Genomic DNA, 17051 nt, shown 5'->3' on the forward strand with positions numbered 1-17051 from the left:
TCGTTCTTTAAAGTAAGTGCTGCTTTTTAGATACAACTTTTCTTCCTTAGTTTCAACTAATGTTGTTCCAGCAAACAGATTTGGGTCCTGTCTTAGAATAGAATACAGTGTTTTCAGCTGGAAGGGACATACAACGATCATTTAGTCCAACTGCCTGACCACTTCAGCTGACCAAAAGTTAAAGCATGTTATTAAGGGCATTGTCCAAATGCCTCTTAAACGCTGACAGGCATGGGGCATTGACCACCTCTCTAGGAAGCCTATTCCAGTGTTTGACCACCCTCTCAGTACAGAAGTGTTTCGTAATGTCATGTCTGAACCTCCTCTGTGCAGCTTTGTCCTGTCTCTGGATACCAGGAAGAAAAGATCAGCACCTCCCTTTCCATTTCCCATCCTCAGGAAGCAGCAGAGAGTAATGAGGTCACCCATCAGCCTCCTTTTCTCCAAAGTCCTTAGCCATCTCTCACAGGACATGCCTTCCAGCTGTTTCGCCAGCTTTGTTGCCCTCCTCTGGATGCATTCAAGTACCTTTATATCTTTCTTAAATTGTGGGGTCCAGAACTGCACACAATACTCAAAGTAAGGCCACATCAATGCTGGATAATCACCTCTTTTGACCGGCTGGCTATGCTGTGTTTGATGCACCCCAGAATGTGGTTTGCCCTCTTGGCTGCCAGGGCATTCTGCTGTCATATTGAGCCCGCTGCCAAGCAGCACCCCGAGATCCCTTTCTGCAGGCCTGCTTTCTAGCCACTTTTCTCCCAATTTATACTTGTGCTCAGCATTACTCCATCCCAGGTGCAGAATCCAGCATTTGGACTTGTTAAATTTCATGCCAAATTTCATGCTTGTTAGATTTCATGTCTTCTGTATTACTCTGCCTGTGGTCGGTATAGAAAGGAGTAAATGCTTGGTTAGTGTTAAACTTGGAAAAGATCCTGCCACTTAATGTGAAAGCATTGGTCCAGCTTGCTGTGGCTTTTGTGATCTGTGACTAATTTCCCTCTGTTTCAGATTAGGGGAACATTGCTTTGCCTCCACCTCCAGTGCTCCTCTCTTGTCTCCGATACCCTGACATGTCTACATTAATGAAATAAGCTGGTTAGCCATAGTGATAGGTGTGATTGCCCTGCCAGACATCTGCAGGGGATATTGAAGAATGAAAAGCCACTAGAGGCAGTTTAAAACCTGAAATTAATCTGAGAAGGTCTGCTGTGGCTGACAGACATGTATGTCTGGTAAAGGTAGTGCAAAGTTACTGAAATCACAGCAGCAATGAAGAAGATGAGCTGGATGATTTGGTAATCCTGCGAGTGATTTTCCTACTTCAAGGATTAGAAAAATGACTCAAAGATAGATAAGGATCAGAAGCCTGCAACCTAGGAGAAACTAAAAACTGCCATATGCTCCAAGATTATAATAGGAAGGTTGAGAGCTGCCTAGAATGCTTATTACATTCTGTTTGGGGAAGAACAAGTGTCCCTAAGGCTGCAGAAAAATGCCTGCCTTTCCCTGCTCCTGCACTCTTGTTATCAAGTTCACACAGGGAAAGTTCCAGAGAGGTCTTTGGCTGTGGGGTGCAGCTCCCAACTGTTAAGTGTAACACTACACTCTGTGAATCAATGGATGGTTGATTTGGCCTGTACAAGATTGTCATGCTATATATGTTGAAATAAATGACTCGTATAGTCTGGATTCACTGAACTGCACAGGTGTTGCTCATGGTTTCCAGCTGGCTTTCAAGGTGATGGAAAGTATTGGAGGGAACACAGGTGCTGTTGAGTTGGGCTTGCTGTCACCATACATCTGAGAGTGCTTGGGGGTATATGTGTCTGCTAAATACTGAAGTCATTTTAACTGCTCATCTGGCATGGGCGAAGAGATGCTGAATTGTGGCATACAGTTAGGAGATGTCAAGTCCAGGGAGAATTTCAGTTGAAAGTCCTGACCTGTGATGTCGGGATCTGTCAGGAAGTGAGGTTTGTCTTAGGATTGTTTTTCCCTGGTCCAGTGCGGACTGAGTGCTGGGCTATAATGTCTGTGTGCTCCATGAAACAGGCTTGAGTAAAGCAGAACACCAGACTGGAGAGTGTGGAGTTCCAGGGTGACTTTCCACCCAGGGTAATGCAACTCAGTGAGTCCTGAGCTGTGTGGGGGAACAAGCTAATCATACAGAGTTTTCCACCACCATTGTGTTATTAGGAAAATTGTCAGGGGGGCTGTTGTTGGTCACTCTTTGGCACTTAAGTCTAGAGAAGCCTTGTGGTAATAGGGATCTGTTGCTGGCTTGATATATCCAGGTTGTTGTACTGGTCTTACAGCTATAGTATGGTATCGTGGAGTGGCTCTCTTGCAGCTGGAAAGCCTGCACAGAGGGGCTCCTACTGCTCTGAAGTTAGAGCATTTAGTGTGCTGGAGGAGTCTACATGCTTCTGTTGCTGAAGCGAAGGTGGAGGGGGGCACAAACAGTTTGCAATGGCAGCTGGAAGTGAGACTGAAACACCCTGACTTCAGAAGTGGTCAGTGTGTGCAGGCCTCTGGGCATAACAGCAGGATGCTGGCTGTGTTTCTCTTTACAGGGCAATAGGCTGGAGTACACAGCTGGGCCTCTCTGAGGTGGCAGAAGGGTGCACCTTTTTCTTTCCTCCCCTCAGCTTTCTGATGCAGAAAGAGGAGCCATGTGGCCCTACTGCTGCTCAGCAGGTTGGTACCTTATCTTTGAGATGTCAGGTGGGCTACAGGGATGCCTCTGGAAGGGTGTCACTGCATGCAGTAGCCTTCCATGTCCTACCACTGGCATGCCCATTTCAAGCTTGCCGTGTGTGTTTCACAGTTGGTTTGCCTTTTACTGCTTCTGCGTAAGTTCACCGCTTAATCTTTCTATCTATTGATTGCTATGAGGATCTATACTCAAAAAAGACAGCTGTGAGAGAGAAGGAAGTAATCCATTGCTTTTACATGTCTTTGCTGATTCGGTAGAGTTGACTTTGACGTGGTTCCAGCAGCTGACAACTTCATGGAAACAAGAGAAAGCTGCATGGTGTAGATCCAATTCATGATCTTGCAAGATCTGTAGATTGCTATGTCACATATGAAGAACCTGGAGCATTCCTTGTAAAAGTTAAATTTGCATTTGTGAATAAGCGTTAGCTTACCAAAAGTATTAGAAGAACAAATAATATTAATGGTAATAGTGAGATATGTCCCTATGATTACACTTTCTTTTGTCGTTGTGTTTTCATGTTCAGCCAGCAATTCTAATTAAAGTCTTCAGAATGATAAAGCTAATAAATGTAGGAGACAAGGAGAGGGTATATTGTTTAACCTGAAAAGGTAGTAACAATTGGTATATGGCTAAAAGTTGGATAAGGCTAAATTGGATAGTGAAAGAAAAAAAATCCACCTAAAAATGAATGCAGTTTTGGAGTTTGCATGGGTAACAGAAGAAGGCAAGTGAAAAGAGTCAACATGTCAACAGCAGATTTATTGCCTTACAGGTTCTGACTTTAAATACAAGTGAAAACTACATGGTAGATACCACATATTGCCTGTGGAAGGATTTTTCTAAACTATTGAACTGAATCCAGAGCAGTCCGTCAGAGTAGCACTTGCATGCCTTCCATCTTCATGGGAACCACAATATCTGTGAATGGAATCCAAATGCCAACTTAATCACATCCTCTGGTCTATGCATCTTCTGTCGCTCTGATCTACACATCTTCTGTCTGATCTCAAACTGTTGCTGTAGTCTACCAGTTTTATTTAAGTAAATTTAGGTTTTCTTGTTATATATGTTGAAATGATTTGTGAAGTTCTGAAATCTGCATTGTATGCATGTACTTACACATACATATACAAAACTATGATAAATATATAAAATATACAGTTACAGTTATTACGTGTTATTTTATGTATATAAACATGCATATTGCTGAGAAAGAGGTTGTGGACCTTCCAACTTTGGAGAATTTCAAAACTTGTGTGGGCAAGACCCTGAGCAACCTGGTTTAGCTTTCATATGACCCCTGCTTTGAGCAGAAGAGTGGTTTAATTGTCTTCAGAGATCTCATGCAACCTAAGCCTGAATGTAACTCTGATGTTCAAAACCTACCCTGGAGCCTGAGTATTGCTGACAGACTTATGTTAATATAGTGCATTCCTGTAAGGACAGTAGTGCAGGATGGACCTAAGGTACAGCTCTGTCAAGCTGCAATGGTTTTCCCCATTCTGCAGATGAATCTGTGCAGTAAGTGAATGTGGAGTTAGTCTGACAATAGTCTCTAAAGCATACAAGCATACCTTCTGCAAAAGCATGAATGAATGAATACGGCTTTGTTCAGATCAAGTGCATGTGTATACAATTGGGCATGGCTGGGTGAGTCAATGGGGGAGAATGATATTGTGAGGACACTAAAGCAGGGCTGAATACTCGTGCTGCTTAGCAAGAAGGAATGAATTGTGCTTGCTTCTATAGATTGTCCTGTGAATTTTCACATGGGTGTATGCAGGAGCTGGGTTGGTTAAATCTGCGTGTGAACACAGAAGTACTGAGACACTAAGCATAGCTAGAACAGCATTACACAATTCTGTTTCAACAGTTGGGCCACGATAAATCCAGCTGTCTTACTACTGCATGATAGCGCAGATATTACCTGCAGCTTTTCCTTCAAAACTGCTCAGATAAGGAAAGAGGTCTGTATTACACTTTTTTATACATCCAACTTAAGGCAACCTTGAAAGCAAACTGTTGGCATTAGGACTGTTCTAATATAAGGTATATGTGGAAGTGAAACCTGTAGACAGAATAAGGTTATGCAGTTTATTCTGATTTAAAGGGCATTTTAACTCTAAATGAGAAATTAGGCACAGTAAGAACATGTATTGGAACTTACGTAAATGGCTTTTTAGCCTGGTTAATGAGGAGAAAGGATCTAGAAAGGAAAAAGGTGAATCTGTTTTTCTCTTTTTAACCATCAAGTTTGCTAGTAAACTTCTGCTTTGCAGTCTGATCTTGTGATGGCCAGTTTGCCATTGTATTTGCTTGGATCAGTGAAGAAATGCCTATTCTATATTTTTGTACAAGCTTCTTTACACCCCAAGCTCACTGACACAGTTTGGTATAGGAGAGATGTTTGTATCTCTAAACACCTTTTTATATGTCCTTGCCTACCAGCAGTTGGTTATAGTGCCTGATTCTGAGACACTCAGGCAGAGTGCTGCCCCATGGCGAAGAATACAGTTTGACTTCTGATTCCTTTGCTGCCCTGTGTCAGTGGGATTTTATCCTTGACTAACAGTATGCTAGGCACTGTGTTGAAGTGGAGCAAGTTATATGAAACGTGGCAGTTGAAAGAGCATATGGTGATAGATAGGAAAAGGGACTGTGGTACAGATCTTCCTGGATATGTTACTCTTTTTGTAAATGTTACAGTAAAACAGGCCATTGACAAGGAAAGAGACATAAGGTGTGGTTTTGGAGTAGCTGTGCAATGTGCATGAAGTATAGAAAATTGTTTTACAAAACATGCTCTGCTAATGGCAGTGCATGGGATACAAATATTTTTTTGGACTTTTTTCTTTTTTTGACATGGTTTTCTGAAGGGAACAATACCTATACAGCTGCTCTGTCTGTCCTTCCTTCCATAAGTCTTGGATCTATTGGCGGATGTTGGATGGTGTAATTTAAAAAGTCAAGTGGATGGTTCAAGGAATGACCCATTCCTTACTGAGACAAAAGGTAGAACTCTGTCTTTAAACTGTAAACCACAGTATCTGTGTGGCCTGCATTGCCCTATGTGAAGTAGGAGCACACATGGGATAGTGGGGAACTGCAATTACTGCCTGGGGAATCAAAGCATAGACAAGAGAAATGGGGAGGCAAGATGACAAGAACTGTTGTTTATATATCAGCTTGTTAACAGCTGGGTCCTCTCACTGTGAGCATGTGGACTTGTAGAAACCACAGAGCAATCCATCTTCTCTGAAAACTAAGCCTTCTGTTTGGGGGAGTAGCTCTTGAAACCTTGTTATTAAATAGTGGCTTTTTCTTTTTTTCCAACACCTCTCTACCAGTCCACATCTGCCTCAGAAATTTAGGAGCTACCTTTACCAATTTGTGTGTCAGTTACATTTTAGACAAGGAATGTGTCCCTCTCTGGAAATCAAAGGTATGAATGAGCCCTGTGATTTTTTCCAGAGGCAGAGCTGATGCAGGTCTTTCCAACGCTCAAATTTAGGAGCAGAAGGAAAGGCTCTATACAACAGCTCCATCTGTAGAGAGTCTTCTAGAATCATGACCTAAATTTCTGACTTATTAGCAAGATATTAAAAATCCTTCTTTTACTTTTCCTGATCCTGCTGCTGATCCTTTTGGGAATTCAACCATGCACTGATCACTGTATTTGCAGGTTTCCCAAGGCTGTGAAATTTATTTTGAAAAAAAGGCAGTACTGGGCCTACAGGGAGGATTGCCCAACAGGTTCTTGAATTCAGTGTTTCATGGAAGAAAGCGTAAGTGCAAGTATTCATTCATTTGGAAAAGAAATCCGGACAAAACTTTGCAGTCCTTCTGTATGCAGGCTGACCTTTAAGGAAACATCTACCTAGGGCATGTTTGCAATGTGAAACCTGGAGATCACTTTGGGACAAGGAGAGAAATTTGGTATTTCTCAAAATTTTCACATGGTGGTTGTAAAAAAGTCAAAACAAAAAAAACTTAATATAGAATCACTTCTACTGTAGCTAGTGAGTGGTCTTTTGTGACTATGAATTCTCAGACACAGTGAGGAATTTTCATTACATTGTGTTAAATGTGTTAACCATGGTGTTCTCTGACACAAATTCACAGTTTCTAAGTGCTCTTGTCTTCTATATCTCTGCTGACAGTCACATGTTCTTGTCTATGATAGTGGTGGACTTAATTGCCAGTCACAAAAGCTGAGAGAACAATACATGGTCTGCCTTTTTTTTTTTTTTAAGTACATATTAATAAAAAATTATAATAGATCATATTTAATAATAAATCTCCCCCCCCCAAAAGGGTGTCCCATAATAAGTCTCCAAAACATCTGGCTTGCAGGAGAGGTCTTTTGTTTTTTTGCTTCATGTTATTTATCATAATTCCTCTTGGTTTCCTCCAGAATACTGTGTCCTTAATCACGATAGCCACTAAATCAGTCAAATAACAAACAGTTCTGTGCTGAAGTTGCTGTTTCAAGGATAAATCTTTTGTATTTCCTTTCAGTTCAAAGAGGCGTTATCCCTAAATACTCAGTTTATTTCAGTGTAGTAAGTTCTCATTGGTTTCTTTTTTGTTTATTCCCTTTAAAAATGTGCTTTTTAGTCAGGTAGAGATATCAGCAAAATTGTGCATTTAGGTATGTTCCTTGTTTTCCTCCTGTGACTGCACATGCAAATTATGCTTTTGCATATGCAAATACTCATTTAAACTTGTATTTAATGTAATAATATAGGTAGGTCTTAAATGGTATTTTTTAAGACTGTAGAAGAACAAAGACTATGTAACAATAGTGAAGCTTGGACCTTAGTTAATATATATTAGAGGGGTAAACCAGAATCTCAGCTTGTATTTAATTTTTGGGAGGGGGTTGTTGTTTTTTGATCTTGTATCTGCCGACTGACCATTTAGCTAGAGCTATGATTTTGAATTTGTCAGCTGGTCTGGTAACTGAGCCATACTCGTTTTCTTTTGCCTTTGCGTTTTAACAGACAACCTGCTAGGGAGAACTGCTGTGAGTGTTCCCTAAATGCTTGTTGATCTCTCTGGTTGTGGAAGCTCAAATACAAGTTTCACTTACTTTTTTGATCAGTGCACTTCTCTTTATGTTTTGGAGTTTCTTTTGCTTGAAGTTACTCATGCCTCAGGTTACTCTTACTAGATCTACATGACAGAAAATAATATATGGGGTGCCATAGAATGGGCTTGTATAGAACATGAATCAGTAGTTGTAGGAGTTTAGAGTCCGCTCTAATAATCTTGCATTCTGTTAAGAGGTAAGCCACAGGCCTTTAACAATAGCCCTGACAAATGCAGCCAATTGAGACATGAATTTGGAATCTGAGTAGGTGTCTGAGGCCTTCTGGGGATTCTCTGATAACTGTGATTCATTTTGACAGGTTGGACCCACATGAACGGTGGCTGGATTTGGCAGAGAGGAGAGGCAAATTAACTGTATCCCACTTCAGAGTTCAGATCCTGTGTGTGAATGCCCTCTCCAGCCTGCATTTACAAAACCTCAGCATGTTGCCAATCCTCTGACTCTGTCTAAAGCAGATGTGGCAGATACAGCATTAGATCCTGGGTAGCCTGACTAGTTGAGACTTCTGGGAGTGATGCATTGGTAGACAGTGGCTGGCATCCATTCCCTTCTCTTTCCTGTCCTGTGTTCGTCAGTCACTGACATGAAGGAGCAATTTGGAGACCAGTTGAACAAGTTTAGCCATTTGCCTTGCAAGTGCACTTAACCCAAGATGTGGGAGGGGCACTGCATTCAGGCCCTAAGCTGGGATCTTCTGTGCTGGCTGGGCCTCTGAACCACAGAAAACAAATGGCTGATTGAGACCAGTTTGCTGGGCAGTGGCTGAAAGGTTGCTGGGAGAAAAAACCTTGTCTGCGACACTGATGAGCCCTGGTGAAAATGAAGGCACTTTGATTATCACACAGAAAGGCCTGTTCCTACATGCCCATGGGGGAGAGGTGTCAGCATGCTGCTCTCACATTGGATCTTCCCCACATGGCATGGAGGTGACTAAAATCATGATCTGCAGAGCTCCACTGCACATGCAAGGGAGGTACCTGCGATACTTATAGGCTTGTGAACAGAACTGGCATGAAATAAGCAAGCTTGTGCTTTGTGAGGATAGCGTGAAGGGGTATGAGGACAATGTATTCATACCCTCTGGCATGAAGTAAATGTTTTGTTTATTATGTGTACCGTACTAGAAAACTCTTGTACTCAGAACCTTATCGTTCATCAGAAGACTTTTTCTGCACTTTGTCTGACCTACTGCATATAGGCTTGGAATATGAGCTTCCTAAGGTAAAAGTTGTATCTGGGGAGATGGCACAAAGACTTATGGCATAGGAACCCTTTTTCTGGTTGGGATCTCTGAGAACAGGAGAAATAATCTTCTGTAATGGTATTGTGAATAGGACTTCAGACGTTTATGGTAGGTATGTTATAATAGAACTAACAAGCATACTCATTCAAGGTTTTCAAGCCTTTTTGAAGGAAGGCTTCTTTTTTAAAGAAGTAGAAAAACTTGAGACTTCCTAGAAGTGGAAAATTTATAGCTGTTAGCAAGTATAGAAGAAACCAAATGTTGGCACCTGCCAGCTGCTGTATTTAGGCTGAAAATTAGGAGAGTTAATTACATATGGAAACAGGAACAGTCATCTGGGGAGCCCTCTGACAGCTCAGAGCTGTAAAGCAACTTTTACTAAGGAAATACAGATACATAGCTCCAGGAAGGTGAAGCAGACTGCTCTCTGCCTGACTGAGTGCTGAAAAGTGGCTTGGGGTTTGTTTGGGGGTTTTTGGTTTTGGGTGGGTTTTTTTGGGGGTGGTCATTTGACAGAGCAGGTTTGCCCAATCTGACAAATTTAATAGGTGACCTGATTGAAAGCATAGTTATGGTGAGCTGTATAGAATCTTATAGTGCTTGTGCCACTATTATTCATCTGAAGGGGAGGAGTTTATACCCACTGTCCCAGCTGGGGAAGTTTTCATGCCAGGGATTACTGTAGTGGAAATATTTCCAGCCTCAGTCTGATTTGGTACAGATTTACAGATAATAAAACATAGTAATAGTAATAAATACAATAATGAAATAATGTGGGTTTGGATCTTCTTACTTTTTTTTTTTAGTTTCTTGGCTAGAAGCAGCTTTTGCTTTGTTAGATCTCTTCTTAATAACAAGTTAGTTGCTTTAGTCCTTCTGTTCATGTTCAGTACAGTAAGTTCTTGAATATGTTGCCATTATGCTTAAAGCAAATCAGTCTTGACTTTTATCTTGTTTGACAGCATTTTATATATATAATTTTCCTCCCAGTGTATTTTTTGCAAATGGAGAGGAAGAAATACCAAATAACTGTGTTAGACTGCTTTCTGTTTCATGTTTTAGTACAGTTATGCTAAGGATTGGCATGTATTAGTTATCAACATTTGTAATAGGAGAGCAGCACAGAGCCCATGCTACCATCCAGCAGCTCTTGACAGGATTGCACCAGGAGACTGAATGGATGGCATTTCAACTGTAGCACTTTTGGAGATAAACCTGTCCCTGTGATTAGGAAAAATTACTGCTGCATGATACACATCGTTGTCTTTCTTAAAAGAGTGTGTGCAGCTGCTGTCACTTGATTTGCTGTTTGGGCATATGTTGCTAGACATAGGGGATGGGACATTTTTCCTTTGGGTTGACTGTTTTTCACAATAATGAAGCAGTAATTTCGGACACTAAGTGAGAGAAAGAAATGTTTTTCCCTCCCTTTATTATCGACGTCTATCTGGTGGTTTCTGGTCAAACTTTGAATGGAGGAAAACACAATTAATTTAGAATTAAAACATCCATCCCAGATACTTTGGCATCCCAGCTGTTAACCTGTGACTGTAGGACCGCTAAGTCTTGCGCTGACACTCACACCTGTGTGTTCAGTGATAAAAATACATCTTCTAAAATGTCCCTTCTTTGGGATGTGCTTGTGAGGCATCTGTAGTCCAGGGTTTGGGAGCTTGTGCTGAAGAATGTGGTGGGGGTTTTTTTGGTTGACTTTTTGTTTTGTTTGGGGGGGGGGGGGGTAAGCAAAATAAGTAGTGTAAAATCAGAGTGTGGCAGTATTGCAGAGCCTGAGTAGTGGCTCTAAAGTGTGTTAGGTGTTTTGTTCCCTAATCTTAAAGGAGATCTCTGCCTTTCCTAATACAGTGTTCATTTACTCTGTGGCGGGTGTTTGATCTGGAAATACTTGTGTGTCCTGTTTTTTGCTCCGTCCGTTGGAGTATGCTGGCAGCAGGAGACAGAAGCAGATGCAGCTTCAGACTCACAGCTAGCAATGTACTCCTGGTTCTTTGTGGAAAAGACTGAAGCTGTTGGAATAGCAGTCTGCTGTCAGTCTTACTGGTGCTGGTCTTAAAGATGTAAAGTAACTTGTGGGACAGAAAGAATCTTGTTTGGAAAATCTCTCATAAAGAGAGTAGTCCTTCAGTACAGAACCCTTTAGGCTTGCCCTGCTTTGAATGTGGGGTTGGACAGGGTGATCTCCTGGGGTCCTTTCCCACCTGAATTATTTTATGATTCTGTGGGGATTCTGTTGCTGAGGCCTGCCTCTACTTTCTCTGCTTCAGACTCTTGCCTGTCCTATATTACATGTCTGTGCTCTGCAGTAATTCTCATGTGAGGATTTTTTTCTTTGCCCTGGTCCCCTTGCCAGCTTCTAGAAACCAAGATTAACTTTACCCCTTCAACATGGAGGAATGATTCCTGTTACTTTAATCAGCTGATTAAAAAGCCTATATAACCAATGGGACTTACACAGCATGCAATGATTTTGCAGGGGTCATGGGAGTGTGGTAATGGAGGGTAAGGGGTGAGATTTTTCTAACCTTCACATTTTTCTAGTCTCCTAATGGGGGAAGGAGACTTGTTTTGAAGATAATTTCTTTTTGCTGTCTTTTTTCCTAGTTCACAAAATACAGGTAAATATAATGTTCCTTTGAGAGAAAGAATGGCACAGATGGGTTCAAGGAACTAAGTTTAAACAAACAGCTTGTTTTGTGTCTTGTTCCTTTTCAACTGAGAACTAAAATCACAAAGCTTCTTATTAATGCAGGAAAAGAATAGCCTTTGAGTATTTCTCTGAAAATTTTTTAGCAATATTTTCAGTTGTAGCTGATAAACCTGAAAAGCAAAAGGGGTGAACTATGTGCAAGTGAAAGCGTGCTTTTTTTGCTGAATATTAGCAAAATTCTCTGGTAAGAATTGCACTGGATTGACTGTGCTGACTGATTGGATCTTGCTAATTTGTCCATCCCAATTATTCTATATCTCGTGCTAGTCAGAAATCTTTTGACAGAGGGTCTGCCTTGTGATGTTTCTGGTATGAACAGGAGCACACTTCTATTTCAGCACCGTTTGGTAACTGATTTGTGGCAATTGTGTATTTGTCCTCTGAACTCAGACTGTACTTTGAAGATGGCATAGAATGCAGCTGTGTGAAACTAGTTTTTTTGCTGGTAGGGTGTTAGTGCCTTCTGGTTTGCACATCTGACTAGAGATTCTAGTAACAGATACTTTCCTGTCTTTCAGGTATTGATAGCTGATGACTACTCAGATCCGTTTGATGCCAAAAGTGAGTTGAACAGAATGGGAAAAGGGGAGAACACTGGCTATATGGAACCGTATGAAGCCCAGAGAATAATGACTGGTAAGAAAAGACAGTTGCACATGTGATCTTTAATTGCATGGCAGTTCACATGGATATTACAGCTGCTATGAAACAGAAATGTCCTTTGGCATGAAAAACCATAAGATGCTTAGGTAGGCAACAGTAAATGCCATGACAGCTTTTCAGGTGCCTGCAGATGCCTTGACATCTAAAAATACTGCTCTGGATTTTACTACTGAGTATAGATGGTTTGTACTGTCATGTGGGAAGATGAAAATGGGAGCAGTGGGAGTTGGAGTGTGTATTGCTCAGCTTGGCAATGTCAAGGCTGTCATCTGTGTATGTGGTAGGGTTGGCCAAAGCATGTCATTGTGTTAGTTCACTTAAAAACAGTTGATCGACTTGCTTATGGCCTTTTTTTCCTCAATTAGATTCAGACTGGTTGGTCTTCCCTCTGTCAGAGGAGGGCTGCAAAGCTGCATCTTTATGTACCTTCCTTCCTTCCTTCCTCACTTCTCTGATTTTTTTTTGTACCAATGGTCAAAATGAGACACTTTAGGATGCCTTTAACTGCTATTCTTGGTAGCATCCTTCCTCTTCTGTCATGTAGGGAGATGGTTAATTGTGGTATTGTTGTGGGAGTTTGTACTGTTTGAACCCCTTGTCCTGGCATTATGTGACTGTAATGTCCGTGTATTTTTCTCATATTATCTGCATCCATTTCCTACTTGTTGGCTGTACAGTCTGTAAACTTTTCTGGGGTATGGGACCATATGGTTTTTATTGTATGATGATTTGACTCAGTCAACACACATTTTTGTGCAGATCAATTGTGCATTTCTCAGAGTTATACAGCAGGTTCTCTTTTTCTCTTAATGAGGTAAAAGTCAATTTTGTGCCCCGTTAAGTTGATTGTATGCTTTCCTTTTCTATTGGCAGCTCCTGTTTTGGGCCCTCAGGAAAGATTAATCAGTGGGGGAAGATGAGGCTGTTGGATGCAAAGATCCTTTTTTCATGCAAGTGTTCCTATTTTTCTTTTCTTAAATAGCATTTCTGAAGAGAGACAGAGGAAATGACATGCAGACTACATTGTTCGGAAGTTTTCGGTATCTTATAGTGGGGCTGGGAGCTTTTATTTCTCATTGGTGTAAATCTATTCATTTTAGTTGAGTAATTTCTTTGAAAAACAATTTAGTCCAAATAAGTTCTCGCTCTTTATACAGCGGTGATTAGCATTTGTAATTTTAACTATGAAGTTTGCTGTGCTTTGGTTTATTTTTTCCTGAGTTTAGGACAGGAGCTTATTTTATCTCCTTTTCCAGATTAGCCATAATAAATGGGGTGGTTTAGTGGACAATACCGAATGCCTTAGCTAAAGTAAGGGACAGTAAACTTGCGTACCCTTGCAGTTGCATGGCACCCTTTTGCCAAACTGGTGTTTGGTGCAGCTGATATATCTGCTCCATATGTTCTTATAAAGCAAACATGAGGAGCTCTCAAAGATGCTAGAGGCACTTCCAAAACTGGGGTTTAATTGAGTATAATGATGTAGCAAGTGTTCTGAATACGCGTGTGATCAAGCCAGGAGAAGTTGCTTGATATCTCCCTGAAGATGTTTAGTGTTTTGAGATTTGGGTATTTGGTTTCCAGTCATCTTGTCCTAATGCTGGTAAAAATAGAGAAAGTCTTCTGTTGTGGTTTCAGCCCAGCCGGTAACAAAGGACCACGCGGCCGCTCGCTCACTCCTCCCGCCCCCCTCCGGTGGGATGGGGGGAAGACGGAGGAGAGAAAAAAAAAAAACAAAAAACCAAACCTGGAACCTCGAGGGTTGAGATAAAGGCAGTTTACTGGAACAACACAAAGAAATTGCAACAACAACAACGGTACTAATGAAAAAGTATACAAAAAGAGTGATGCACAGTGCAACTGCTCACCACCCGGGACCCGACGCTCTGCCACTTCCCCCACCGAAAAGAAGGGCCCACCCCCCGGCCCGCTCCCCCTTTATATACTGAGCATGATGTCACATGGTATGGAATAGCTCCTTGGCCAGTTCAGGTCAGCTGCCCCGGCTATGCCCCCCACCTCCCAGGTTCCTGTAAAAAAAAATTAACTCTATCCCAGCTGAACCCAGGACATCTTCCCATAAACCTTGGTGAGGTCAGATTATAATCCACTATATTCAAGCATGTGGTTTTATGTTTGGGTTTTTTATTGCACAGATGTTGCCTTTGTGTTTTACTTGACAAATGAAAATCCAAAGGCATCTTTTTGGAGAGTTTTTAAAGATTCAGTTTGTATTTCCCAGGTGAGTTCTATTATGTATCTACTACTACTAAAGAAGACCTTTGGACTGCAGTTTGGTTGGCCTCAAAATGTTTACCGTTTTGTTTATTATGGTTTTTTGTTAGCTGTGCTGTCTCCTGAACAAAAGAACATTATATGGCTATCCATTTAGCTAATTAATCTGGTGAAGTCCTTCTGACTGTATTTAACATGGGTTAATCCCAGAGAGGGGGAATCTGCATACCCCAGCAGAATGCGCTGTAGGAGAAATAGAAGACAAAACAGCTTTTTGCCAGTTATTCCTTGTTTACCGATGTACCCTAACTCTTGATCAACTCTGGAAACCAGGTGTAAGGGCTAGTTTGAAATAGGAACCTAAAAGTTTTTGTGCGTGCTGCATGCTTCTTGAGTTAGTAGAGGATTAGGCAAAAGCAAATGTCCATATGAAATAAGACCCTACTATTTCAATTTGAGAAGCTAAGCTTACAACTGAATAGAAATGTATGATACCTGCAACAACTAATGTGTTCATTCATAATTTATTCTTCTTCCCTGAAAGCTCTGTGGGCTTGCAGTTGTGATTGAGTTGGTTCTTATCTGATGTTTCATTTAAGAAAAAAAAAAAAAAAGCCTTGAAGTTAATTATTTCCATAAACTATTGAATGGTCTATCTGATTCCATGCTGTCTGTGGTTAGAATTATGTTTAATCTGGCTTGAAGTTTCTTCTGCTGATAGCGTCCCCAAAAATACTGTCTTCCCAGATTTATGGTTATGTTGGTTGAAAGAAATAGTTTGGAAAGGCTTTTCGAGGAAAGACTTGACCTGAGGCTAAGGTAAAGCATGTTGAGAAAGAATGCATGTTTATAAGAAGCCAAACATACTTGCTGGCCTGTGCTGATATTCATAAGTGTCTGTCCTGTCTTCAGGAAGTCCATGCCAGACGTTCAGAGAAAATCCCTGGGAATCCAGTTCCGGGTGTGCTGTGCAGTGTGAGTCTTGGGTGGGTATGCACCCAAAGCCACAGGAGTAGTGTTGGATCTTTGGCTTATCCCCAATCTGTTTGGGGATTGGATGTCCTAGTGTAAATACAGATCTCTGTGATCTTAATATCTGCCATACTGTATTCTGGACTATGCATGGAGTGAGATCTTGGCCTGGCTGCTATCATGTATAACAAGTAGAGATAGCTGAGAAGATGCTGATTTCTAAGGATCCTGAGAAGTAGATGGACCAGAGAGAAAAAAGTAACCTGCTAAGAAAATACTGGCATTGCTGATACTGCCTTGATAACCACATCCTAGCAAGAAATAGATGAGGAAGGACTGGAGGCAAAGAGAAGAGGAGAAAAGAAACAATGCAAGATAACATTACTGTGACTGGGGTTCTTCATAAAGCTGCAGCCCCATGTGCTGATTTATAACTGCGCTGTCTAACAGCTGAAAGGACTCTATTCTCTCTTGGAACAGTGGTATAAATCCCCATTGTTCCCTTGGAAGGGCTAGACTGTCTATCCAAGTATGTTGTAAGTATGTTGTTTCCACTGCTTTCTTATGCAAGCTTTCAATTCTTATTTTTCTTCTAGCATCAGTCTGTAGCTGCTGCAATAACATATGGCCCATCACAGAAACAGGCCTGTGCTGCCTTACCAAGCCTGTAACCAAGCATCATTGCTTGGACCAGGTGTAGGAGGTACTTCATGCTTGAGAGAGAGTTCCCCAGCAGAGCAGTGACTGGAGACGCTGCATTTGAACAGAAGTGAATGCTTGAGACACTGTTAGGCCAGAGTGGTGGTGGCCATACCATCCAGGCTGTTCCGTCATCTGTTCTTATCAGGGAATGCTGGGGTAAGAGAAGTTAGGTTCCGCCTGAGTATTTACTCCCATCAGCCTGCACTGAATGTCAAATACTAGAGAGGGGTCTGTTTGTTTTCTGTGGTAATCCCTCACCTGAGAGGAGGAAAAGTGCCTTCAACTCATGGATATGTCTATGCTGGGGAAAAATGTGGGGGGGGGTTTTCCCCCTTTAAAATCCCGTTAAAGTCATAAGGCCCTATCCCAGCCATACCCTGTGAGCTGGAAGGGATAGTGCCTTTCTACTTTCTCCTGGCAACTGCACCTGTTGACACAGCTTTTCCAGGTATCTCTGCCTCTCAGAAGGAATTAAGTCCCCAGACTGCGTGAAATATTTGCAGTCAAATGCTAAATCAAGGCAGTCTATACCACAGCCATCTGTGTGCTGGATCATAGAGTGCACCTAAAACTTACCTTTGGAGGAGGATCCAATTTTGGATTATCACACAGGTGGAGATACACTGTCAGCCAAGTTGTTGCACAAAGAACTGTATCCTTTTAAGATATGATA

The 17051-nt window shown here is 41.5% G+C and overlaps 1 protein-coding gene across 1 annotated transcript in view; it reads left to right on the top strand.

The window, feature by feature from the left end:
* The window catches only part of SHB (Src homology 2 domain containing adaptor protein B), a 71949-nt gene that overhangs the window by 8365 nt on the left and 46533 nt on the right, over nt 1-17051 (top strand). The window contains exon 2 of the mRNA XM_010565454.1: nt 12325-12442. Within this exon, the coding sequence (XP_010563756.1) occupies nt 12325-12442 (118 nt within the window). The remainder of the gene's footprint in view (nt 1-12324; nt 12443-17051) is intronic.

Source organism: Haliaeetus leucocephalus, unplaced genomic scaffold (genome assembly GCF_000737465.1).
Source record: "Haliaeetus leucocephalus isolate CR32 unplaced genomic scaffold, Haliaeetus_leucocephalus-4.0 Scaffold192, whole genome shotgun sequence".
Lineage (NCBI taxonomy): Eukaryota > Metazoa > Chordata > Aves > Accipitriformes > Accipitridae > Haliaeetus > Haliaeetus leucocephalus.